Below are 27750 nucleotides of genomic sequence, written 5' to 3'. Positions count from 1 at the left end.
CTAGCCCAGCGTGAGACATTCTTAAGGGGTATCTTTGTCAAACAGTTGGCCTGTTGAACCATTTTACTTTCAATACTTCCTTGGCTGACAAACACCTTCCTTCGTTTCTCCAAAAGGAGTGCAATATTAACTCTTTTTGTTTTTCTAGTTGCAATTCTAGTGCAATTCTTCCTGTCTGAGATTCTACATCCTGGTTGAGTTTCGATGGTTTCCAAACTTCTTATCCAAATTGCATTCATTTTCTGTGGTTTTTTACTAGTGTAACTCTTTGAGGGCAATCTTATTTCCAAGTGTCTGAAGGACATTTTGTTGGAACCGGCAAACATTGCCAGTAAATTCAGATATCAAGTAGAATGAGGATTCAATATGAAGCCGCAGGACTTGGCAAATGAAAGAGTCATTGGGGGAGCTCAATGCTAGCAGTTTCGGTAAGCTTGTGGGAGTGGACCCCCTGGGAGGGGACAAATGAATCTGAATTCCTTCGTTAGGTATCTAGGAAGTGCTGGACCCTCAGAGTAAAATATAAGTAATTACAGACGAGATCCCTGCCCTGGTGTGGCTTATCTGAGCAGGAAAGGTGACCTAAAGTCACGACAATTGTCTAATGATACAGTTCGTGTTGTTGAGGAACTGTACAGAGCTGTGACGGCCTTTAAGAGGTGGCCTAGTGTAGAGGTTTAGGAAGGAAAGGTTCTGAGGCGGAGACGTAGGACTGGAGATGTGAAGGCGTGGCAGAATGGAGGAAGGAGCTTTGGCGTGCCCAAAAGACAGCCTGTGTGGCTACAGAGCGGAGAGCGAGGAGAACGGAACTAGGCGAGGCTGGTTAAGTAAAAAGAGTAAAATAAAAAGCTCCTAGAACGAGGGTGCCAGAGTGAGCAGGAAAGGGCGGGGAGAGGCGGTTCCACTTAGAAACTACAATTCCCAGGAAGCATTAGGCAGCCACAGACGGATGTGAGGTGAGGCGGGAGCAGCGACCTTTGAAGGAAAAAAGGAAGTGTTTGAACGACAGCGAGCGGGAGAAGCGGGGTCAAGTAGGTATGGGCGCGGTGCTGGAGGGGCAGGCGGGCTCCGGCGTGCGAGGGCCTTGGCCAGCGGAGCGCTTCGCGGCTCCGTGTCGTCATAAGGCGGCGGCCATTTTTGCGGGCGGAGGCGGCCCGGCGGGCGCTGGGAGAGCTGGGCCGGGCGGCGGGCGGGCCTGAGGCGGCAGGCTGCCGGGTGGCCTCGGCCACCGGCTAATCGCATCTTTTCCCGGCGTCTCGTCTGCAGAGGGAGCACTATGTCTGCGGAAGTCCCCGAGGCAGCCTCCGCGGAGGAGCAGAAGGTGAGTGCGCGGGGCGTGGGGCGTGGGGCGTGGGGCCTGGGCCCTGGGCCCTGGCCGGGTCCGGGTCTGGCGGGCGGCCTGCTCCCGCCGGGCGGAGGGGCGCGCCCTGCATGCGGGGCCGAGGCGCAAGAGGCCGAGGCTCCTGCGCCCCACCTTTGGCTTCCCGCAGTCACTGGCTGGCTGGTGCGCCGACGAACTGGGAGTTCCAGCGTGCCCCGCGTTTACTCCGAATCGTGCCTTTTCTAACACCTCCGTGGGTCGCGGTGTTCCTCAGTCACTTACATTTACGCGAGCGCCCAGGACGCAGTCTGGGCGTAGAGCCTAAAGTTTTTTTGTGAGCGTCAGTTTGCTTAGGAAGTTTGATTTTTTTTCTCTGAAGAACTCTCCAACTACTTGTATTGTAAGCGTGCGGTTTACGCTAAAGGCAGCCTCGTGTGCGGGCCGCGATGTGCGCCGGGCTTGGTATTTCAGGACCAACCCTTGTAACCATGGTCAGTGGGTACAGTCCGCCTTCAGTGCCTTCACCTGTAAAGGCGGAATCCTGGTGCTTGCCTCCCACGGCGGGGCGAGGCCTAGAGGAGGTGAGTCACCTGCAGTGTTCAGCGCAGTCTGTGCTGGAAAAGGTTGCAGTCAATGGGACTCAGATATGGTACTCGACTAAAAATCGAAAGGGTGGAATTTTAAAATTTTACTCACGAAATTAATCAGGGTTTTATTGGAAACATAGGAATATTTTTTAAACGCACTTGTGTCTTCCTGATGTAGGGGAATAGGCCAGGAGTGTCAGTGTGGTTCAAATGATGAATATCAAGACTTTCTATTTATCTAGGCTAGTGTTTGTCTCTCCCATTGTAATTATTTCCACCGCCCTGCTCTCCTAGGTAGGTGTGACTGGCCGAGAAGTGAGAAAGGGCCGAGGTATCCTGTTTCCTAAATTGTTTATCAACAATTTTTCTTACAAATCAGGTTGTGTTGTCGTTAAATACGATTTTGGTCTACTGCTTGACCTTCGTGCGGGTTTCTACTTAATGTTGCGCTTATGTCCTAATTAAGTTGGGAATTGGATTAGTGTTCTAAGGCCATTCCATATGTTCTTAAAATTGTGTTAACTTCTCTTGAGTTGGGGGCTTCTGTTAGGATGTTAAAGTAATTGAAAAGCGAGAAAATAACATATAGCATAGGTAAAAGTCCAAGTTACCACATGATTTGAGAATATCCAGTGAAAATAGATATTTTTACACATTACCAAAAAAATGAATTTGGGGGGCAAAAAATACAAATGTTAAAGATTGCAATCTTAAAAGGAGTATCAAGTATCACCTGCTTATTGTAAAAATACTTGTTGTGTTCATTATTGCTTGAAATTTAGGAACCCTAAAAAATAAGTCCCTCTCTGTGGTGTTTTGCCTTAAACACTGACATCAAACTTAGCATTAACTTCTGGTGCACAGTAGTGTGCTGTGTAATTTTCTTTGATAAGTTCTGTTAGTGTGTTGCCAAAGTATGCAGTGTTGATTTCTAGAGTGTAAATACTTTTACTTGGAAAAGCCTAATGTATCTTTTAACAATACTAAGGGTAGCTTGAACGTTTTCTCTTATTGATTGTCTACATTAAACATTTATTTAAGGTGCTTTGGTTTTAGCTGCTGTCATTAAAATCAACCAAAGTGTGTTAGGAATATAATGTTCCTTCTTAAATTCAGGATTGACTGTAAATGCTAAGTGCCTGTGGCATGGATAGTGTCCCTAACCATGAAGAAAATGTGCACAGTCACTTCTGTGTTCCTGTGGGCCAAATCACCTGTTTCTTCTATTTGGAAGATCAGTTCGATGACCTAAAAAATTGAGTTATTGTCTGTGTACCCAATTGACCTTCCACTTAAAGCCAAAGTATTCAGCTAAAAATACCTTTATAGTTTACTGGTAGGTTGCCTATTGTCTATTGCCTCTAAAGAATTAAGGTAGATAACTGGGCCTTGCATGGAGTAAAAGCTAAGTCACTTTCTCTATCTTGAGTGGTGTGTGCTCCCTTGGTAAGAGAAGAAAACCAGATAGATTCCTATCTTGTGTTAGGATACAATTAAATATGTACAAACATAAAAAATAAGTATAAACTCTTATCTCTTAACTTGTGTACCACTCTAAAACTAAAACAGCCAGGCGTGGTGGCTCTTGCCTATAATTCTGGCACTTTCGGAGGCTGAGGCAGGAGGATTGCTTGATGCCAGGAGTTTGAGACCAGCCTGGTCAACAGAGTAAGATTTTGTCTCTATAAAAAATAAAAATAGGACCGGCCCGGTGGCTCACGCCTGTAATCCCAACACTTTGGGAGGCTGAGAGGGGCGGATTACAAGGTCAGGAGATTGAGACCATCCTGGCCAACACGGTGAAACACCGTCTCTATTAAAAATACAAAAATTAGCTGGTCGTGGTGGCGGGCGCCTGTAATCCCAGCTACTCGGGAGGCTGAGGCAGGAGAATGGCGTGAACCCGGGTAGCGGAGTTTGCAGTGAGCCGAGATCGCGCCACTGCACTCCAGCCTGGGCGACAGAGCGAGACTCTGTCTCAAAAAAAAAAAAAAATTAATTAAATTAAATTAAAAATAAAAATAAAAATTAGCCAGGTGTGGTGGCATGCCTGTAGTCCCAGCTGCTGGGGAGGCTGAGGTGCAAGGATCACTTGAGACCAGGAGTTCGAGGCTACAGTGAGCTGCTTTAAAAATATTTTTTAAAAATTTAAAAGGCCTGTGTTGTGGCCCACACCTGTAATCCCAGCTACTCAGAAGACTGAGGCACAAGAATTGCTTGAACCTAGGAGGCAGAGGTTGAAGTGAGTTGAGATCATACCACTGTACTCCAGCCTGTGCAACGGAACAAGATTCTGTGTCAATAAATAAATAAATAAAATAAAATTTGGCCGGGCACGGTGACTCACATCTGTAATCCCAGCACTTTGGGAGGCCGAGGCTGGCGGATCATGAGGTCAGGAGTTCAAGAACAGCCTGGCCAATATGGTAAAACCCCATCTCTACTAAAAAATACAAAAATTATCCAGGTGTGGTGGCGCACACCTGTAGTTCCAGCTACTCTGGAGGCTGAGGCAGGAGAATGGCTTGAACCTGGAAGGTGGAGGTTGCAGTGAGTGGAGATTGTGCCACTGCACTCCAGCCTGGGCGACAGAGTGAGACTCTGTCTCAAAAAAATAAAATAAAATTTAAAACAGATTAAATACAAGCAAAGCCAGTCTAAATTTTTGATTGTGTGCTTGGTATTTTGCTGAAATTAAATTTCCAATGTATTTGGAATATGACAGCAATTGTTAAAAGTTAAGGGATTTTTTGAGTTTGTCAAGTAAACACTCCCCTAGGCCATGTGGTGGCTCAGTTCCCCCTTTAAGAGTAAGCTATGAGGTCACTGAGTTTCCAGAGTCATAGATACAATCACATTTTAAGTTCAGCTCTATTCTTGTCTCATTTTCTTGGACAGTTGGAGTAACCTACTGAGTCTTGGTGCAAGAAAGCTCAGATGCAGAACCCACATAGCACTATTTAGATGCAACATGGTGATTCAGATGCCGCAGAATATGCTTATATTTGTGTTTAAGATAACCACTGAAGTGAAAACAGACATTTAGAAGTTTTGAGCACAGAGCTCATGAATCTGTCAACAGTAAGCTAAGGCATGTGTACTAGTCCTGGAGGGGAGAAGAGGCAAGTGGGAACTTAAAACAGATAATTCTGGCCCTGCAAGGTGGCTCGTGCCTGTAGTCCCAGCACTTTGGGAGGCCAAGGTGGGAAGATCGCTTGAGGCCAGGAGTTTGAGACCAGCCTGGGCAACATAGAAAAACCCCATCTCTAAAATATAATAATAAATCTACACCTGTAGTCCCACCTACTCCAGAGGCTGAGGGGAGGATCATTTGACCTCCGGGAGGTCAAAACCACAGTGAGCTTTGATGGCGCCACTGGGTGACCAAGGGAGACCCTGTCTAAAAAAAAAAAAAAAAAAAAGATGGTAATTTTAATTGCACTGTGAGCAGCTTTTGCTTAGGGACCCTGGTTTGTATATCTGCTCTCTCACAGCACTCAACATTGTGCTTGACATTATTTACAAAATGGTTGAATGGATTTTTCTCAGAACTTTTCTGTTGAAACCTTTGCCGACGTACTATTTCAAAACAAATGACAATGCTAGTACCACAGAGAAGAATAGACCATGGTAAGATGAAAACCTTAGCTTAGACCCACTTAAGATCTCTTGAACGAAACTACAGGGATGTGTGTATATATTTTTTCGTTTGTGTTGTGGCCTTAATTTTTTTTTTTTAAGATCTTAGCAGGTTTTCTAGAGGTTGTAAGACTCACCAAACTAACATGTCTTGGAAAGGATACCTACAGTAAAGCTGTCAGTGAAATTGTCAGGTAAAAGATACAGGTTGGTGCCTTTATGAGTGGTAGAAGAGGAAAAGAACCTTTATCTAAATTATTTTAATATATCAACTATAAAGAGATATAAATTGTTTTCCGATGCTTCCAGTATTTTAAAAATAGGAGTTCATATTGGTATTTTCAGGGGCTCTTTTGACACTACTTTTGGTTACCTAAAGGCTCAAGAATATTTTTGTTATGTTTGAGACAGGGTCTTGCTCTGTCACCCAGGCTGGAGTGCAGTGGCACAATGATAGCATATTGCAGCCTTGAACTCCTGGGCTCACCTAGCCTCCTACCTCAGCCTCTGAGTAGCTGGGGCTGCAGGTGTGAGCCACCGCCACATCCATGTTTTCTGTTTCTATTCAGAGTGAACACAGCATGCACCCTTGGTCTTTGCAACTATCGATTCCTAACAATCTGGAGGTAAACGTCAGAAAAGTTTTTAAATGTTTCTCTTAGCTGTCTTAGCAGTTTGCACAGCAGTTTGTTAGGATTGCTTCTTTTGTTTGTGCAAGACTTTAATACTTAACAACTTCTAATCTTGAAGCTGTGTTTTACTATAACATAAAATATTAAAGATGAGCTGATGGTGAAATCCTCAAGTGTGGAGAAAGTTTCTTAGCTTTATAGCTTTATGGAAACAAGTACATTGTATTTTTTCATTCAGATGAATGAACTTTTATTGAACATTCATTAAATGCTAGACACTGGGCAAGCAAGGACTTAATAGAATGACAACAGTAATTTTCCATAGAGCTTGATACGGTATTGGTACCTTCCTGGCAATATCCCAAAGGATTTGTTGGCTTTCATTAATCCTTTCAGTTATTCATCAATCAGTGCATCGGTGAACATACTGCTGAGCAGATAGAGGAGAATTTGCTTAGAGTGATCAGATTTTTATTGCTGGTGTTGCTGTATAACTCTCCTCTGCCGAAGGCTGAAAAGTAGTATCAGTCATTGAGACATAATTATGCTCAGTGTATAATGGACTACAAAATAATCCTTAGTTATTTGAATGTCCTTTTTACGTGTATGTATTTATAACTTATACCCCACCTATTCACAGAAAGAATTTCTGATGTATTTCAGTTGTATGTTTCAGAAAAATGCACATGCCAAGACAATAACTATTATTAAAAATACTGTCCTTAAGGTTTTAGTTTTTGTTTTGGATACATCGTATACATGTATCTGTGTGTAAACATATATCTGTGTTACCATATCCTGGGGTTCCTCTCCCAACTTGTAGACAATAGCCAGAAGTTCAGAATTCTGCCTTCTCCGGACCCCATTATCAATTTAGAAGCTACTTACCTAAGTAAATCCACTTACATTACAGCATCTATTTTTAAAATGTAGTAAAATTGCTGTGTAACACAAAGGCTTCTTGGAGACTAAAACTTCAAAACCAGATTTGAATTATAAAAAATACTTCTTCACGGTGGCTCACACTTGTAATCCCAGCACTTTGGGAGGCGGAGGCAGGTGGATCACGAGGTCAGGAGTTCAAGACCAGCCTGGGCGAGATGATGAAACCCCATCTGTACTAAAAATACAAAAATTAGCCAGGCGCGGTGGTGGGTACCTGTAATCCCAGCTACTTGGGAGGCTGAGGCAGGAGAATCGGCTGAGGCAGGAGAATCGCTTGAACTCGACACGGGGAGGGGTGGAGGTTGCAGTGAGCCAAGATCATGCCACCACCGCACTCCAGCCTGGGCAACAGAGTGAGACTCTGTCTTAAAAAAAAAAAAACAACAAAAAGAAAACTTCTTAAGCTTGTCATCGCCACCCCCTTTATTGGCCCTTTCTATTGTATCTTTTTCATTAATTTCTGCTTTTTATTTCTCCATTTTCTTTGGGCTCCTTTCTTTGTCTAACTTCTTAAATTGGATGCGTAGCTCATTGAGATTTAGCTTTCTTCTCTGATATAAGCCCTTGAGGGATACTTGCTATATCCCACAAGTTTTGGTATGTGTAGGGTTTTGTTTGTTTGTTTTTAAAGAAACAGGGTCTCGCTCTGTCTCCCAGGGTAGGTTTAAGTGACCCTCCCACCTCAGCCTCCCAAGCAGCCAGGACTATAGGCATATAAGCATCTACTACGACACCTGCCTAATTAAAAAAATTTTTCTGTAAAGGCCAAGGTCTTACTGTGTTGCCAGGTAGGTCTAGAACTCCTATTTTTAAAAATACTCATGCTTTCTTTTTTAACCAGGAGTTATTTAGAAGTATGTTTTTAATTTCTAAATATTAGAGATTTATAATTTTTTTATTGTTACTGACTTTAATGAATTGCAGTCATAGATGGTGGTCTGGAAGAAAATAGTTAAGATTTGCTTTATGGCCTAGTATAAGTCAGTTTTTCCATTTGTGCTTGTGGAAGAATATGCATTCCCTAATTGTTAGGTGTAAAATTAAAATCAAGTATCTGAACTACTTTATCTTTTATAGCTATCAATAAGTAAGGAGTGTCAGTTGCTCCCTATAGTTCTGTCAATTTTTGCTTTATATATTTTCAGGCCATTTTATTAGTGGCACAGTCCAGCACAGTGGCTCACGCCTGCAGTCCCAGCACTTTGGGAGGCCAAGGCAGGAGGATTGCTTGAGGCCAGGAGTTCTAGACTAGCCTGGGCAACATAGTAAGACCATGTATCTTAAAAAAAAAAAAAAAAGAAAAGAAAATGTAGGTGCACTGCGCTAGCTCTGTTTTGGTAAGGATTTGCCTGGTATGTCACCACCATCACCTACCCCTCAGTCTTTTTTACTTTCAACCTATGTCCTTGTTTAGATTTTTTTTTAATGTGTGCTACACAAGTGGTTAGATTTTTTTTTTTTCTTTAATTCAGCTACTGGATTTAAATGGACAGTTTATTGCTTCAGTATGGTTATCATGGTTATTCACATATTGGGATTTGTTTCTCCTTACCTTTGGCTTCTTTTTGGTATTTAAATTTTTTTTATCTTTTCTTCCTTTCTTGCTCTCCCCAACACTCCTTTTTATTTCTGCTACTTAATTGGTTCTCGTTCAAGTTTTTCATGCATTCTTAACTAAACAAGATGTAAAAATTAAGATTATAAGCCCTATTCTAAATTATACAGGACCATAGAACACTTAAACTAAAAATATGGTACTGTTATAAAGTATTTTTTTTCCTTTTTTACCTCTACGTGATAAAGACATTAAAATTACAATATTGACTTATCAGTATATGTATATATATACCAATTTCTTTCTTTAGTAATAGTCATTTCTGTCCTTTATCCCTTACATCCTAACCTGTTTAACCCAAAGTTTGACTAGTTTATGATTTAATCTTTTTGTGATTCTTTTTGGAAAAAATAAGCAAGTAACTATTTGCTTATCTCCCCTTTGTTTTCGTTCTAGCTTAAGTAAATGTTTAGGAATTCCCTTGAGGTCCAGAAACATGGAGTCCCATCAAATTATATTCTATTTTGCATTTTTGAACATGACTGTATGGATAAATCACTTATTTTACCTGCTTTTATCAGTGTCCTGTTGGGAGACAGGAGCAGAAACCACTTTGCATGTTTTAAAAAGGAAGGAATATGATTTTTAGGGAATAAGGTTACACATTATTAGAAGGAATAGAGGAACAAAAGAGAGGAAGATGATGTTTCCAGAGGTAAGGATTACAGAAAGCCTTTGACCCTGCAAGGATGAGTACTGTTCAGAGTCCATGATCGTCTGCCCCCATTGTCATGTAGCTGCTACTAGAGCCCCTGTTTATCTGCGATATGTCCCTCTGTAGGAGCTCACAGGGGTGACTGCTGTCTGCTATTGGTGGTGGCATCACCAGGAGCAGAATGGATTCTTTCTTCTCTCATGCCTTTTAATCTGGCATAGATGCCATTGACAGAACCTAATAGAAACTCAGTAACTGTCAGAATATTAATGCATGTCCAAGCACTTGAACTAACTTATCATTAAGGTCCTAGAACTACCTACCTCTGTAGAATGTTTCTGTAGGATTCATGAAAAGTATTGTGGATGTCTTAATGGTGTTTACCACATCAAAAAATCTAGACTAGGTCATCTTTTCCCCTTTTGGTGTTAAATCCAACTGAAATTCTGAATCCAGTTAGGAAGTTGCAGCTAGCAGGGGCTTTCAATTGTGCTATGTATTTGGCAAGAATGTTCAAGAAGACATACTATAAATTCATTCTAAATATGAATGATATTTGCAGCTCATAGATGCTGTTTTGCCCAAAACATTTTTTAATTTAATTGAGCATGCTTAATATGATATATCAATGTATTCCTTATTAAGAAAACAAGGGAATGCAGCTGGACCCAGTGGCTTGCGCCTGTGATCCAGCACTTTGGGAGGCCAAGGCGGGCAGATCAGCTGGGGTCAGGAGTTCAAGATCAGCCTGGCCAACATGGCAAAAAAAAAAAAAAGAAAATAAGGGAATGCCAGGATTGTGTACAAGGTATTTTCCTTTATATGTCAAATGGAGGAAACCTGCAGAAACACTGGAAACTAGAGTAAGTTGCTACCTACATACAATTTTCCTTTGAAAAGTTTTTAGGAAATCAGGGAACTGTTAGACTTGGAGAACTATTTCAAATCAAAGGAAGAAGTGGAGAGGTCTCATTTCCTAGGCTCAAGAAAGCTGAATTTTTATTGGAAATGTAGGACTCCAGTAACACCCTTAATTTGAAGGTGCAGGGACTAAAAGGTGACAATTAGCTTGGGGTCCTTTTCAGCCAATATTATTTGAAGCCAGCTGTGCAGGGAAACCCAAGAGTAGGCCTCTCCTCCCACATCCACTTCTAAACTGCAGCACTGAGAACACCCTTGGGCTGCAGTAGTATCTGCAGTGAGGGCTGAGCCACAGTGAAGCTGTGCAGTGACTCAGCCCGCCTTCCTACATTAAACTTGGTAATCTTACATTTATGTTTATTTCTCTGGCTTTTGTGATGAATATGGTATGGTCATATCTTACATGGGGTTAGGTTCTAATGTTAGTAAGGGAAAAAAAATCACATATAACTAAAATCACCCTTGACAAAATTCTAGAGAAGGCATAATCATATTGGAGACTGCCCCATCAATTCTCAGTTGAGCAGGTAGTCACTTTTATGTACAGTGTTTGAACAGATGGCTAGATGGCTAGGGTGATTCTTACGTTGAGTGCTAGCTGAGGTAATGGGCTTGTGTTGTACGGACTGAGATTTTAAACACTACAATGATGATGTACTTATGCTCTGCAAGATACCCAACGAGAGACTAACGTGGGAATGGCAGGTTTGCATCACATACCTCACACTTTACCTCTCTAGGGCATACCCTTCTTGAATGGAATGACTGGTAGACTCACCACTACTATTTAAATTCTCTGTTTCTGGCTGAGTGCACATAATTGAATGTCGTGCATGTCAAGTGAGTGAATGATGTGGCCACTGTAAAGAGATAACATAAATGGATGAATCTGCAGCATAAAAAGAGGCTCCACAGAAAACAGTATTTGAGAGCAGCAGCTTTTTTCTCAAAATTCTCCAAGACTGAAAAAGAGAAGCTCTAACAACAAATGAAGAAGCAGTTCAGGATGAAATACTGATAATACATAAAATGAATGAAGCTGATGATAAAACATGTATGAGAGCTGGACGTGGTGGTGCATGCCTATAATCCCAGCACATTGGGAGGCTAAGGTGAGAGGATAGCTTTGAGGCCAGGAGTTCAAAACCAGCCTGGACAATATAGCCTGACCTGTAATTTTTCCCCTGTGGGTACAAAGGGAAGGGAAACAGGATCTTCATCTCTTTTTTTTTTAATGTATGAATATTATAATATATGCCAAAATTTCATAAAGTATTTTTTTCCAATTCTTAGATAGGTAAATGGTTTGCTTTGACTATTCCTAAGTAACCTAGAAGGCTCAGGATAGGCAGATGTATGTGATTTGCTGATTTAATGTGCAGAAATGAGTCCATTACTTAGAAAATGTGCCTTGCCAGCTGCCCGGTTTGTCTATCTCAGGACAGCTCGCTCGCTCGCTCTCTCTCTGTCTCTCTCTCTCTCTCTCCCCCCTTTTCTTTTCTTTTCTTTTTTTTTTTTTTTTTTTACCTTTCCTGTTTTGTTTTGAGACAGGGTCTCACTGTCACCCAGGCTAGAGTGCAGTGGTGTGATCATGACTCACTGCAGCCTCAACCTCCCGGGCTTAAGCAGTCATTTTGCCTCAGCCTTTTGAGTAGCTGGGACCACAGACACATACCAATGGCCTGGCTAATTTTTAAACTTTTCTACAAAGATTGGGTTTTGTCCATATTGCAGGCTGGTCTTGAACTACTGGCCTCAAGCGATCCGCCCACGGCTCCCCAAGTGTTGGGATCACAGGAGTGAGCCACCGTGCCCAGCCTGTTTTTCTTGATTCATTCTTCTGCAGTACTTGCCATGAAGTAATAAACACTCCTTCCCTATAAAATATAGCACTTTGAAAGAAAGCAGAATAAATCAAAACTGTTGTTCAAAGTGAATAGACTGAAGAATTGATAGTTCTGACAGGAAACAGGTTTTTGATATATTAAAGAATAGGATGTTTGACATGAACAGAGTTTGTCATTTTAAACATGGGGGAGAGTTAGGCAGTGATATACATAGATGTGAGGATTGACAAAAACTGATGTTTCTCTTCTTTAAAAATATCAGGATAGGCCAGGCATGGTGGGTCATGCCTGTAATCCTATGACTTTGGGAGGTCGAGGCAGGATTGTTTGAGCCCAGGAGTTCAAGACCAGCCTAGGCAATATAGCAAGACCCCATCTCTATTATTTAAAATAATAAAAATATTAAAAATTTATTATAAAAAGAAACAAATCAGAATCATCTGTATTTATTCAAGAAAAATGTACTGATGAGTAGGCTGCTGTTAATTTTTAGTAAAGAATCTCAGTAACTTCAAATCATATATAATTTTAGATAAACAGAAAAAAATCCTGTATATTTTAACAGTATTAGGATGATTCTCTAAATATAGGCAAAGAACTGAAGAGTTCCATAGAAGGTGACTAACTATAAATGTATTATACATGACTGGAAAAGTAATGGCAAGCAAGACTTCAGAGCTGAGCTATCTTGATATTTTTATCCCGTGTGTGGGGTGTTACACATGCATCACAGCTATAATAGAGCTATCACATGGATCTTCTGAAAAACAAGAGAGAGATGTTTTAAAGGCTTCTGGGTTTGATTTCTTAGTCAGAAGCTGTGGTACTTGGCATTTAACAACTAGAATTCAGAATCCAGATTTTTAAAGGTGAATTATTTTAAATAACTGAGTTGTAATAGAGAAGTAATTTATTTGAAATTATTTTAGGAAATGGAAGATAAAGTGACTAGTCCAGAGAAAGCAGAAGAAGCAAAATTAAAAGCAAGATATCCTCATCTGGGACAAAAGCCTGGAGGTTCAGATTTCTTAAGGAAACGTTTGCAGAAAGGGGTAAGTTCTCATGGGTAATTTCCAAATACTTAAGCCCTACGAACTCAGTATGCTGACAGATTGTGAAATGAATATCTGTGCATATAGCGTTGTACTTTATCAGGTATGTACTTGTATGTATATGTATCTGTAATGGGTTTTTCCAATATTTTGCAGTTTATAAATAAGCATTATGAGAATGTACCACTCTTTAGCATTTTTAATAATAAACTATTTAAAGCATGTAGAAATAGTGCAGATATAACAGAACCCATGTACCCCTTCCCAGATTTAATGTTTATATTTTGCCATGTTGGTTTCAGTTTTATCTTTCTTAAGAAAGAAAATGTTGTAGATATAGTTGAAACCCGCCCTATATGTAAATATGAGCCCTTTCCCTTATCTCTCCAAAAGCAACCACTATCCAGAAGCTGGTGTTTATCCTTCTGTCCATATTTTGAAATTTACATCTTTTTTGCAGATGATTCCCACACAACATTCAAAAGCTTAAAATACTTATTTGGATGAAATGATCACTTATAAAAGCACAGCTGTCTCCTTTATGTAATATGTTTCACAGTCAGATTTACTCTAATACAATTTAAACATTTTCGTTTTCATAGTTCAAATTACTGAAGATATTATTTTCAAATTCTTGCCATGTTTTTTGTGAGGTAGATACCATTTTTTTCTCAATAACGAGATTGAGATAATGTTGACCTGTTTGTTCCCTAAGAGTATTGTCCTGTGACCCCTTCCTTTGCCATAAAAAATTAGTTCCATCTTCAGCTTAAGCATATTCAAATTATTTACTATACAGGGAAGGATGAAATATTACTTACGGAAGAGAATTGTTGAATGAGATGCTAAATCATGTTTCTCCTTAAATACATTCATATACTGGTATTGGCTGCTTGCTTAAAAAACATGTGTGTGTGTATTAGCTCTAGTTACATATGGATTGTTTTAAGGTGGCAAAAAATAGAATGGTATTTTTAATCTTACATAAAAGAATAACATTCAGAGCTTTGAAATAGTAGGATGACAAGAAATAATTACACCAAATTTATAAAGATGTAAAACTCCTGTACCATGAAATATATAATCAAGTAGGGAAGTTATTACGAAAATGATAGTTAATATCTAAAATACATACAAAAACTTTTAAATATACAAAAGGGAACTTTTAAGTATACAAGAAAAACACTTAAGGTGCTCCTGGATAAAGGATTTTAACAGGAAATACAATAAACAGAAAAATGTTTATACATTATAGAAAATCAATGAAATGCAAATTACATCGTAGTATTTATATAACTAAATTACAAAAATGTTTAAAATAATACCTGTTGCTAAGGTTGAAGTTGAATGAAACTAATACGCTCTTTGTTGTGTTTAAACATTAAAAATTATTACTCGTTTCAGAACGGGGTATGGATTAAGGTTTATAAAAATGTTCTTCAAATCAATAATGTCTTATTAAATCTAAGGGTATAATTCAGTACAAGGAAAAAGTCTTCCAACTTGGAAGATCCTCCTTATAGCTTATAACTATAATTAGTAGCAGCACCCCACTATTCAACAGCAGAGAAATTATTAAATAAGTTGAAGTCAGTAAAATAGAGTATTATGTGGTTATTTTAGAACATAAAGATCATAATGTATGGGATAAATAGAAAAAGTAGAATGACAGCTGTGTTTTTAGTTATGAGATAAATTAATCTTTGGCTATTAAATTATTTTGACTTGATTATTAATGTTTAGGAAGTGTTTTCTTTGCTCATCTCCAGCATAACCTTGACTAATAGGCTTTCTTCCAATATTTGGGCAGTTGTCATTTTAATTTTTCTCTAGCTTCAATTATTTATTACTTTTTAAGTATCTTTAAGTCAGATATCATATACATTGTATCTTGGAGTTGGTGTTGTAGATATAAATAGTTGAGAATGAAGAAAATGCCACTGAATCAAGAAATAAGTAGATAGAAATTGAGAAGTGAGCTCTTTAATGATTCTGTATTATAACAGAATGTCAGTGAATAAGTTCTTTATATGAAGTTTTGATTTTTTTAAAACTCTGGATCACAGGTTCTGGGTTTTAATTTTCCTCTGTCACTAGTTAGCAAACTTGACAAATTACCTTAGTATCTTTAAGTAGCTTCTTAATTTGGAAGGTTTGATTAGATATGATGATGATTATAATAGGTCTCTTCCTGTGTTGTACTCATTAATGTTATTATGAGGTTAATGTTATTATTAGGCTTTAACAATATGACCATGTATGCATGACTACATAGATGATCAGAACTGGGAGGGATAATAGAAGCTGTGTAGCCCATTTTTACACTTTTTATTTCTTTTTGTTTTTTGTTTTGTTTTTTCATATTTGTAGGGGTTGTGAAGTCCCAAGAAAAGAGAGCATCCAGTTGTAAGAAACATGGCTTTAAAGTTGAACATTATCAGTTTAGGTGATGACTTAGTGTCAGTGTAGTTGTAAATGCCAATGTAAGTATGGCCTGTAAATTTGGGTGAGAGAAGGCTTTTATAAGATTGTCATCTAGATCATAATTTTTAAATGTTTTCGTTACAAACTCATGAAATTTAGAGATTTTTAAAGACAGCTGATATGATCATCATTGTTATCTGTGGATCCCAGTTTGAGAAACATTAATTTAGTTCACTTCTCTATCTTAAAGCATTAACTTCTTTCTCTGACATCTTTGTTGTATTATTGTCTTTGCTGAATCTCTGTTTGATTATTTGCTGCCTTTTGCAGTAAACTTTTCCTTTTTAGGCAATTCTAATTGTCAAGCATTGATTTTAGTTTTATCTCTAGTCACACTAAATTTAATTCCTTTCCCCCAAACAGAGTAGCCTAATCTACAGTTAAATGAGATCCCTTGTGATGAACTTTTGCTTACTGTAAAATTACTCACTTTAGAAACTGGGTTTATTACATTGGGGGGAAATCTGCCTAAAATTTACATGTGTGTTAAATTTCTCAGTATGTACTCTTGACGAAATAAGAAATTTGGCAGGCTGCTTTGTTCTCCTCTAGAGGCTACAAAATTCAGAAGTAGCTTTTTAATATAATACAGTGCATCAAAATTCTGAGGTTTTTCTGTCTGCTTGTTTTAAAACATACAGAAGTGAAGCTGCAGAAAGCTTTAGCTAGGCCTGGTCCAGGGTTCCTTGTTACTGTTCTGTATGGTACATATACAGTAATATATTAAAGCAGTTTCTATCCTTAGGCCTTTGGGCCATAGGCCAGGTCTGGCTTATCAAAGAATAGTGGAGGAAAGCAGCCAGTGAGACTTTCCTCAGGCCACTCAACAGTCTTATACTAAGCTGTGAGTTCCCAGCTATTTTGTTTTATCACATGAAATATCCCTGAAGATATTAGCATAAGATTCCATAAATATTATGTTTTTTTCCCCTTCACCCTTTGTCCAAGCCCTTGTTTCATACCTGGATTATTTCCTTGGCCAACCCAAGACTGAGATTAGAGTCCCCTTCTTTGAGCACCATATAGCACCGTTTGTACTTAAGGCAGTATTGTGATCGTTGATTTACTTGACTGTTGTCCCATCTTTGTATCTGACTCTAGCTCTCACATAGTGCCTCACGTGTAGCAGGCACTCAGTAAAGGTGGGCTCAGCATGATAGGTGTTAGTCAGAACCCAGGCAGATTTATGTTTTCACTCTGGAAGTCAAGTAGATTCATTGTATTAAGGTTGATATTTAGCTCTCATCACAATTTGCATGTTAGTGGTAAAGGGCAACTAAAAAAAGCAGTAGTCATACTTCGTGTCTCTATGTGAGAAATGGAGGAGGTATGGAGTAGGGATGTACATTTTAAGTAGTAATTTCTAGTGAGTTTATTTCTTTCATTACTCTAATATTTATATTTTTACCTTAATTTTTGGTGAACTGCTCTAGTTCAAATAAATATTATTAAATTCTTGCAGAAACACTTGCTCTAAATGACAGAATACCAGAAACTATAAGTAATAGTTTTAATAACTGTAATTATGGGGGGGGTAAGTTTGTTTTTGAGACAGTCTTGCTCTGTCACCCAGGCTAGAGTGCAGTGGCACAATCTCAGCTCTCTGCAACCTCCACACCCCGGCGGGTTCAAGCGATTCTCATGTCTCAGCCTCCGGAGTAGCTGGGATTACTGGCACATGCCACCACAACTGACTAATTTTTGTATTTTTAGTAGAGTCAAGGTTTCACCATGTTGGCCGGGCTGGTTTCAAACTCCTGACCTCTGACCTCAAGTGATCCACTCGCCTTGGCCTCCCAAAGTGCTGGGATAACAGGCATGAGCCACCATGCCCAGCCAAATTATGTGTTTTATTTATAAAATAATTTAAGCAAGTGTTTCAACCTGGTTGTTCCATTAATAAATGAAAGGTTTTTATTTCACTGAGTCTGGGACTTCCCAAATAGCTTAATATTATATTAGTCTTGATCATTCTTTATTAGAACCAGAATGGTTTAAGAAAGCCTGAAGGGGGAGGTTCTTTTTTTTGTTTGTTTTTGGTTTTGGTTTTTTTTTTTTTTTTGAGACAGTCTCACTCTGTTGCCGAGGCTGGATGGAGTACAGTGGGGTAATCTCAGCTCACTGCAGCCTCCACCTCCCAGGTTCATGTGACTCTCATGCCTCAACCTCTGGAGTAGCTGGAATTACAGGTGTGCGCCACCACACCCAGCTAATTTTTGTGGGGTTTTTTTTGTTTTTTTTTTTTTTAGTAGAAATGGGGTTTTTCCATATTGGCCAGGCTGGCCTGGAACTCCTGACCTCAAGTGGTTCGCCTGCCTTGGCCTCCCAAAGTGTTGGGATTTCAAGAATGAGCCACTGTGCCTGGTCTGAAGGGGGGCTTCTCAGCTGTTGACCTTATGCTGGAACTCAGTACAGAGACTATTTCGTCTAATTAATATTCCTGTTTAAATTTTTTTAGACCAACCTTATACTGACAGTATGGGGTTGCATCGACATCTTAAATCAGTAATTGCTAAGCTCTAATCTGAATTGTTCTTTGTTTTTTACTTATAGCAAAAATATTTTGATTCTGGGGATTACAACATGGCTAAAGCAAAAATGAAGAACAAGCAACTTCCTGCTGCAGCTCCAGATAAGACGGAGGTCACTGGTGACCACATTCCCACTCCACAGGACCTTCCTCAACGGAAACCATCCCTTGTTGCTAGCAAGCTGGCTGGCTGATTAAAAGGCTGAACTGCATGAATCTGCTAATTCCCATTATTTCTCCTTAATATGTTACTTATCTACTTTTTATTTCCTTTCATTCACTAAGTCATTTGAGACTGACAGCTTTGCAGGTAGCAGTAGTGTGTGCTGCTATTGTAGAATATACATGTGTAGAGTTTTTGATTAGTTTAACAGTGCACTGGTGAAGAGGACATGTTAGAGCAACATAAGTAAACTACTTGAAAAAAATTGTATATATTACCTAACTCCTAGTGTAGTACTGGTTCTAACAAGTAACAAGCAAGTTTTAAAATTTTAATGTTTTGGCTTTCATTACTTCATCTTAATTATAGCTTTGTATGTTACTCTTATTTAATATAATCTCTATTGTATTGATTTCTTCCGTATTTACCTTTTGGATTTTGTAAAACAGAAGTTTAAGACCACAAGTTAGAAGAAAGGTCACATATTTCAAACACAACTAGATGGGGCTCTGAAAGATTTGTATCTCTGTGCTTGAACTTGAATGGCCTTAAACCTGTTTCAGCTTTAACAGTAGAATTTTACTTGGGCAATATTTGCCCATTCTGGTGTAACTTATGTGACTCTAGTGCTTAACAGCTGCCATTGAAGCTAATAATTCATTTCTGTAGAGTTAGAATACCTTTTGTTGTTGAAGATGTGAATGAAGTATGCATGTGCATTGACTGTTGAATTCACTTTTGTGCCATTTTTGTAAATACAGTAGTTTTGCACAACCTCTCACAAATGTCTGTATTAATTTCACATACTTAAAAAGTAGATAATGTGCCAACCAGAAGCACAAGAGTTCCTACACAAAACTCTGTAAATCATCATAGCTTTTGTATAATGAGTAGTTTACAATCTCGGGCTTATAGAATACCAAACTGAAATCTTAGTTCAATCTGCCATAGACTTAAGCTTTTCATTTGTTACTAATATCCATGACATTCAGTGGCCTTGTGCAAATACGATATGTTGCTTAGGCATATCTTTTGTCCTATGCAGAACCTTTCATTTTGATTTTTATGAAAGTTGCAATTCATGTAATTTATATGAACTTTTTAAATGTAGAAACTTTTTACTTCCGCACTCAATTTTGGAGACACTAGAGTAAAAGGCTTCAGTACTCTGCATTCCATGCCCCCTGCTACCTGTTTTTCCCCCTTTGTTCTTTGACTCAAATGGTATTGAGCTGTTTGTTGTATATGGAAGCATAGGTGTCTATATCCTTACTCTTTTATGTAACACAATAATGGCATTTTCCTTCTAATTTCTCAGTTGTTAACCTCTCTCTCTCTTTTTTTTTTTTTTTAAGATAGGGTCTTGCTGTGTCACCTCAGCTCTAGTGCAGTACTGCAATCATAGCTCACTGCAACCTTACTCCTAGGCTCAAGTTAACTATTCTTGATCCTGTATTATTACTAATATTCTACAATTGTTTAAATAAAAGGAACTTCATAATGAAACAGTTCGGAATACTGGCTCAAGAACCTATGTCAAAATGAGCTGAATTTTGGTAAATTATTTTAGGAATTATGACAAGCTAATTGAATTAGGCTTTTGACAATGAGAGTAATTTACATGACAGGTAAAACTCCTATTAAAAATGTTTAGATATTTGCTTCTGTAGATGTCACTTTAGTAAAATACCAATTTAGTTTTACTTGTGGCTTATCTAGTTAGTAAGACCTTAACAGACTTTATTGGGACAAGTTTACTGCTCTTGTAGGAGCTCCTCTCACAAGTAGTTGTAATGCTGTAGCATGATACTCAGGATCAGCAGCTTGAGATGTTACTGTTTTTCTCTTCGTCTTCGACTTGCAGAGAGCCTCCCCTTTTTGGATCCAGGCATCTTTTCTGAATCCTGGTTCCATCAGTATACCTGCTCTCCTGTGATCTCAAATCATACTCAATGGTGCCTCGAACATAGCACCTTCGGTTAAAGGCTGCCTAGTGCTCTGAGGAAAGCTTGCTGATTATCTTCCTTGCTGATTATCTTCACCCCAAAAGGCAGAAAAGCAACACAGTCACTCCTGTGCTCATTTGTAATTGTAAAGATCAGCTATATATATATTTGTAACGAGAGCAAGTATATACTCATTATAGGATCAATTTAAGAAGTTTAAAATATCCCAGAGTAGAATTTCTATATCTAGTCTTTTGGTTTTTTCATGAATATTTGCGAGTAATTACCATTAAATTCACACATGAAAGACTAATCTGAAAGATCAGATAGACCGTGTTATTCCTGACCATGATAGAACTGCTCCTGTGGTTCGGGACAAGTAACAAAACAACTGCTTGAGTTTTGTTTGTAAAATACACTATTAATATTTGACCTACCTCAAAACGTATTGAGGATCTGTGAAATGCTAAGTGCCCAAAATAAAATATTGCTGATTGTCTTTTTATTAAAAGTAAATTTCCTCATTAAGCCAACCTGCCTTCTGTAAGTCACAGTGCTTAAATCTCAGGACTTTTCATTAGGAGAGACCTGTCGTTACGGATTTGTAGATATAATTGCTTAGCCTCCATTATTGGTGCTTGGGATAGAGAGGTTTTAGATTTTTCTGTTTTTTTGTTCTGCCTCAAAGCTCAGTTTATTGAAGACATTTGTAAGCTATTGTGTCACCACTTCAATCAAGATTTTGACTAGTGAGCTTAATTGTCCATTTCTTATTATTTCAAAGTTACAGTCTGAGAAATGGCTAATCTTAATAACTGTCCTATCATAAATTAATGTTGGAATAAACTGAAGTTGATGATAAATACTTCATGAAAACTCAAGTCTGAAATAAATTACTTGTTTTATGTCCAATAGCTACTACATTTGATAGAACAGTTTTGAGGAACATTTCATTCTTGAACGCAACATCTGACATGGTTCTCAGCAAATTGGAATAGTAAGGATTATTGGGTTGTTTTGATGAGTGGAAGCAGCATGTTTGTAGCATACAAGTTATTCAATAATCTTGTGCTGATGACCTAAAAATATGTCTTAACCATCTAGGAAAGCCTGGTGAAGCCTTTACTTGTTACTACTTCAACAGTTGGAATTAGTTGCTCTTTTTACTTGATGAAACAAAACTATACCTCTGAATATTTATGGATACTTTTTACTAAATCAGGTTTGTGTTCTTAATCCAAATTACTAAAGTTTTATGGAAGCTGAAATGTAATACAGTAGTATCCCCTTATCTGCAAGAGATACATTCCAAGACCCCTAGTGGATGCCTGAAACCTCAGATAGTACTGAACCCTTTATCGACTATGTTTTTCAATCTGACAACCAAGGTGGCTACTAAGCGACTAAGGGGCAGGTAGTATACAGTGTGGATAAGCAGGACAAAGGGATGATTCACATCGCAGGCAGGACAGAGCAAGAGATCATGAGATTTCATCACTCGGGATGACTTGTGATTTATTTTATTCTTTTCTGAGATGGAGTCTCACTCTGTTGCCTAGGCTGGAGTGCAGTGGTGCAATCTCAGCTCACTGCAACCTCCACCTCCTGAGTTCAAGCAATTCTCCTGCCTCAGTCTCCCAAGTAGCTGGGATTACAGGCGCCTGCTACCATGCCCAGCTAATTTTTGTATTTTTAGCAGAGATGGGGTTTCACCATGTTGGCCAGGCTGGTCTCGAACTCCTGACCTCAGGTGATCCACCCGCCTTGGCCTCCCAAAGTGCTGGGATTATAGGCGTGTGCCACAGTGCCCAGCCAGCTTGTGATTTAATACATGAATTGTTTATTTCTGGAATTTTCCACATATTTTTGGACCAAGGTTGCCTCGGGTAACTACAGAAAGTGAAATTGCAGATAAAGGGTATTACTGCTCCTGTGCTCTAAAATTGGTGTTTGGGTGATCAGGAGCAGGTAGCCAATGGGAAGAGCACTTCTGAGTGATACCTAAAGCAGTTTCTTTGGTGGCCTTTTCACATTCTCCAATGTTCAAGCATATTTTCCATTTTCTCTTTCACCTCATTTTGCCTCGCCATCCCCCATCCCTGCTTATTTCTTAAGCCCATCGATGGCACTCATTAAATTGTGTTTAGGGCTAATGAACCATTGTTCCTTAATATTGTTTTCAATATGCCACAATTTAGGACACATTTAAAATTTTCTAGAACAATAACCTAATCAATATTGACTAATTTGAGCCACATTCCCAACTCAAACTCAGCACACACTGCCAGTCTTCCCCAATATCTCCTTTCAATTCCCCATCACACCTTATAAAGTTGGAATCAAAGATATCTCATTCTGTCATTGTTAATCTAAGAATAAAAACACTGACTTGAATACAGTTTTACTAAGTTTCAACCTTCTAAGTAGATAGGCCTCTAGGTATTCTGCAGATCACTGGTGGTCTTGATAGCTATTAATATATGTTTGTATTATGTTATTTTTCAACTAAATCGCAGTCGAAAAAAACATTTAATATTATGCCCTTGGATCTATTACTGCATCACTAGCACTTGTGATGCAGTCGGACACTTCGCCTGTACTGAAAGGGCCAAGAGTAAATGCCTTGTTTTGTTTTTTGTTAAACATGTCTATAGAGTTGGCAGTTAATGCTGAATTTGTCAAATACCCCTTCAAAATTATACTTGTATTTAAAAAATAAATGGATCTACCTAATTTCTATTGATTTAATTTGCAGTTTGTCTTATTAAAGTGGTATGTTTTTCTGTGTATTTTTTCTGAAGTTGATCTGTCTACATTTCAGCTATTACTGTGTGCAGAAAGAAATTGACTTGTAATCTTTGATTTTTTTTTTTTTTTTTTTTTGCTTTTGTAAAGGCGTTGTACTTAAGGTAGGATTAAATGTTTGCAGATTGTGAGTCTTTTTCATCTTATTTGTAAAACATTACAGAGGAGGGGCTTCAACTTGGCTGACTAGAGACATCTGGTACTCAGCTCCTCCACAGAGAGCCACAATAGTGAGGAGATAACACCTCAGCCAGATCATTCAAGAGAGAACTCAGGAATTAAACAGAGAAAGGACAGGAAACACTTAGGAGAGGGAAGCAAGGCAGCCTACTGGGCCAGGATCTTCTGGGGGCCTGGAAAGGTTAGAGTGACTCCCAGAAGTCCACATTCTCACCACAGACTCCTGCATCCTAGCCTCAGGAAAGCCTCTAGACCCTCGCAGACCCCAAGACTAACATAGTGAGCTGCCTGGAGACCACAAAAGATCACTGCTCCAGAGAGAGAGCTTACACTATCCCCCCACCCAAAGCCCTAAGCAGCTACAGCAAGGCACCATATTGAGAGCTTAGCCCCCACCAAACTGCATCCTGCCGAGAGGCCCTACAGCCCTTGCATCTCCACATCTCTAGAACCTCATTGATGTTCACCACCCAATAGCCACCACCACAGCTGGCTGCTCCCTACAGGGCTGAAGTGCCCAGCCATTGGCCAGCTGGCATGCATTTTCGTGTGCCCCGAGGACAAACTCCACTGCCTGCGGTGGCCTGATACAGGCTGCTGCAACCAGGGCCGATGCACGAGTGAAGCGCAGGCTCATAGTCTCCTGGGTGTGGCTGCTGCAACCGAAAACAACCTTGCCCTCTACAGTATCAGAGCTGCAGTGTAACCACTGCCCCGCCACCACCACCACAAGCATCCTGCTATAAGCCTGAGGATCACCCTTCCCCTGCCTGCCACAGTCAGCACCTGCACACACCACTAGGAGGCTTGAGAACAGGTCCACTCAGCCTGGCTCCACATCCTGTGTCCAAGCATGCCATTCAGGGACCTGGGGACTGCCCAGCTGAGTCCACCATTGTTGACATCTGAGGACTCCTGGGGGCCTGATGTCAGTCCTGTTGAACCTGCTGCTACCACCACAGTGGGCACCCACCTAATATGCCACCTGTGGGCCTGGGGACTGGCCCAACCCAGCCCATTGCATCAGCTGCCAACACCAGCTCATGATATACAAAACAACCAGAAATAATAAAATCACAGAAATAAGCCCTCATGTATAATAATATTGTAAATGGATTACAGCTTTCCAGTTAAGAGGTAGTGGCTGAATGGATTCAAAATCATGACCCAACTATATGCTACCTACAAGAAACTCATCTCACTTGTAATGACACATATAAGACTGAAAGTAAAGAGATGGAAAAAGATATTTCCATGTAAATGGAGACCAAAAGCATGCAGGAGTAGCTATATTTAATCAGATTAAAAAAAAATTTAAGTCAGGCCGGGCGCGGTGGCTCAAGCCTGTAATCCCAGCACTTTGGGAGGCCGAGACGGGCGGATCATGAGGTCAGGAGATCGAGACCATCCTGGCTAACACAGTGAAACCCCGTCTCTACTAAAAAAATACAAAAAACTAGCCGGGCGAGGTGGCGGGCGCCTGTAGTCCCAGCTACTCGGGAGGCTGAGGCAGGAGAATGGCGTAAATCCGGGAGGCGGAGCTTGCAGTGAGCCGAGATCCGGCTACTGCACTCCAGCCTGGGCAACAGAGCGAGACTCCGCCTCAAAAAAAAAAAAAAAAAAAAAAATTTAAGTCAAAAATGGTAAGGAGAGAAGCACATTATAAAAAGATAAAAGGATCAGTTTTATCAGGCTATAACAATTCTAAACATATTCACTCAACATTGGAGCACCGATTAATAAAGCAAGCATTATCAGATCTAAAGAGAAAGACACTAATGCAATCACAGTGGAGACTGCAACACTGCATTTTCAGCATTAGACAGGAAATTTTAAAACTGCATTTAAATTACAGGTTAGGTTTGGTGGCTCACTCCTGTAATCCCAGCACTTCAGGAGGCCAAGGCAGGTGGATCACTTGAGGTCAGGAGTTTGAGACCAGCCTGGCCAACATGGTGAAACCCCATTTCTGCTAAGAATACAAAAATGAGCCAGACATGGTGGCATGCACCTGTAATCCCAGCTACTCAGGTGGCTGAGGCAGGGGAATCTCTTGAATCGGGGAGGCAGAGGTTGCAGTGAGCTGAGCTCATGCCAATACACTCCAGCCTGGGTAACAGAGTGAGACTCTGTCTCAAAAAAAAAAACAAAATAAAAACAAAAAGCTGCACATAGACCAAATGGACCTAACAGACATTTACAGAACATTTTATCCAACAGTTACAAAATATATATTCTCATTAGCACACGGAACATTCTGCAGGATAGATCATATGTTATGACACAAAGCAAGTCACAACAAGTTTTTAAAAATCAAGTATCTTTTCAGACCACAGTGGAATAAAACTGGAAATCAGTAACAAGAGGAACCTGGGAAACTGTCAAAATACAGTGGAAATTAAACAACATGCTTCTGAATGACCATTGAGTCAAGGAAGAAATTAAGGAGGAAGTAAAAATATTTCCTGAAACAAATGAAAATTGAAACACAACATACTAGCCAGGCAAGGTTGCTCATGCCTGTAATCCCAGCACTTTGGGAGGCCAAGGCAGGAGGATCACTTGAGCCCAGGATTTTGAGACCAGCCTGGGCAACATGGTGACACTCCATCTCTACAAAAAACTTTAAAAACTATCCAGGTGTAGTGATGCACATTGTAGTCCCAGCTATGTGGGAGGCTAAGTCCGATGGCTTGAGTCCAGGAGGTTGAGGCTAGAGTACTGCCATGATCAAGCCACTGCACCTCCAGCCTGGGTGACAAAGACAAACCCTGTCTCAAAAAAAAAAAAAAAAAAGTGGTTCATGCCTGTAATACCAGCACTTTGGGAGGCTGAGGCGGGCGGATCACCTGAGGTCAGGAGTTCGAGACCAGCCTGGCCAACATGGTGAAACCCCGTCTCTACTGAAAATACAAAATTAGCTGGGCGTGGTGGCAGGCGGCTGTAATCCCAGCTACTTGGGAGGCTGGGGCAGGAGAATCACTTGAACCCAGGAGGCGGAGGTTGCAGTGAGCCGAGATCGTGCCATCGCACTCCAGCCTGGGGGACAAGAGCAAGACTTTGTCTGAAAAAAAAAGGCAGAAAGAAAGAAACACACAACATAGCAAACCTATGGGATACAGCAAAAGCAGTGCTGAGAGGGAAGTTTATAGCAATAAACACCTACAACAAAAAAGTAGAAAGCTTCCAAATGAACAATCTAATAATACACCTCAAAGAACTAGAAAAGCATGAACAAACCAAGCTCAAAGTTAGCGAAAGAGGCTGCGTGAGGTGGCTCATATCTGTAATCGCAACACTTTGGGAGGCTGAGGTGGGAGGATCACTTGAGCCCCGAAGTTTGAGACCAGCCTGGGCAACACATTGAGACTATCTCTACAAAACAATTTAAAATTAGCCAAGGGCCAGACATCACTGTATCCAGCCTCACGCCTGTAATCCCAGCACTTTGGGAGGCCATGGCAGGTGAATCACTTAAGGTCAGGAGTTTGAGAGCAGACTGGCCAACATGGTGAAACCCTATCTCTACTAAAAAATACAAAAAAATAGCTGGGCGTGGTGGCGTGCACCTGTAATCCCAGCTACTCGGGAGGCTGAGGTAGGAGAACTGCTTGAACCCAGGAGGTGGAGGTTGCAGTGAGCCGAGATTGTGCCACCGCACTGCAGCCAGGGCAACAAAGTGAGACTCTGTCTCAAAAAATAAATAAAAACAAAAATAACCCCAAAATTAGCCAGGCATGGTAGCATACATCTGTGGTCCCAGCTACTTAGGAGGCTGAAGTGGGAGAATCCCTTGAGCCCAGGAGGTCAAGGATGCAGTGAGTCATGATCACACCATTGCAACTCCAGCTTGGGTGACAGAGTGAGATGCTGTCTCAAAAAAAAAAAAAAAAAAAAAAGTTTTTGGTTTTGCTTTTAAATGTAGGAAAGATTTGATTATGGTTATAGGCAAAACAAAAAGTATGAAAGGCAAACCAAAGACAGAGGAGGCAAGAGGGCAAGCGCTGGGATGACCAGCCTTAGCATGTCTTTCAGTCAGTGGTGAGTGACTAGAGGTCAGGTGGGGACAAGGGACAGTAGAGGACAGTGCCTGCTAAATGACCTGAGTTCCATCCATAGGAGAAAGGTTGGTAAGGTCATTTTCCAGGGTGGGGTATGAAGGGAAGAGGGTAGAGGTTTGAGAAGTGTGCTGAGGGTTCAGAAGGGTCTTTAAAACTTTGTAAAAGCATTTAAGTACGTTGACAGATCCAGAAAGGATCTCAAAATGTAAAAGTAGTTTCTTTGGGATCATTGCTTAAATTCGTAACTACCATAACTATATTTTTTAAGAGAACAAAATGCAGCAAATGCCATTAAGCAGGGGCTCAACCATAGGGTAAAAAATATGATATAGAATGATAGAACTGAAAGTTGGTTCTAAATTGCCAT

At 40.0% G+C, this 27750-nt stretch overlaps 1 protein-coding gene across 3 annotated transcripts; it reads left to right on the top strand.

Annotated features, from left to right (window-relative positions):
* The first annotated feature begins 1000 nt into the window (after positions 1 to 1000).
* ARPP19 (cAMP regulated phosphoprotein 19) lies at positions 1001 to 21913 on the top strand. 3 transcript variants are annotated; one of them, XM_015142198.3, is made up of 4 exons: positions 1001 to 1031; positions 1267 to 1321; positions 13092 to 13214; positions 18252 to 19897. In XM_015142198.3, exons 2-4 carry the CDS (start codon positions 1277 to 1279, stop codon positions 18420 to 18422), a joined length of 339 nt encoding a protein of 112 aa, XP_014997684.1. In that variant the 5' UTR covers positions 1001 to 1031; positions 1267 to 1276; the 3' UTR covers positions 18423 to 19897.
* The last annotated feature ends 5837 nt before the right edge of the window (positions 21914 to 27750 follow it).

Source organism: Macaca mulatta, chromosome 7, assembly GCF_049350105.2.
Source record: "Macaca mulatta isolate MMU2019108-1 chromosome 7, T2T-MMU8v2.0, whole genome shotgun sequence".
In the NCBI taxonomy this organism is placed as follows: domain Eukaryota; kingdom Metazoa; phylum Chordata; class Mammalia; order Primates; family Cercopithecidae; genus Macaca; species Macaca mulatta.
The sequence above is the reverse complement of the archived record's forward strand: the minus strand, read 5'-3'. Positions and strand labels throughout refer to the sequence as shown.

Bases quoted from the DNA above. Each gene is read 5' to 3' on its own strand.
- ARPP19 (XM_015142198.3), top strand. From the start codon at position 1,277: ATGTCTGCGGAAGTCCCCGAGGCAGCCTCCGCGGAGGAGCAGAAG. The intron at 1,322-13,091 runs GTGAGTGCGCGG...AAATTATTTTAG, and splicing joins CCTCCGCGGAGGAGCAGAAG to GAAATGGAAGATAAAGTGAC. The intron at 13,215-18,251 runs GTAAGTTCTCAT...TTTTACTTATAG, and splicing joins GGAAACGTTTGCAGAAAGGG to CAAAAATATTTTGATTCTGG.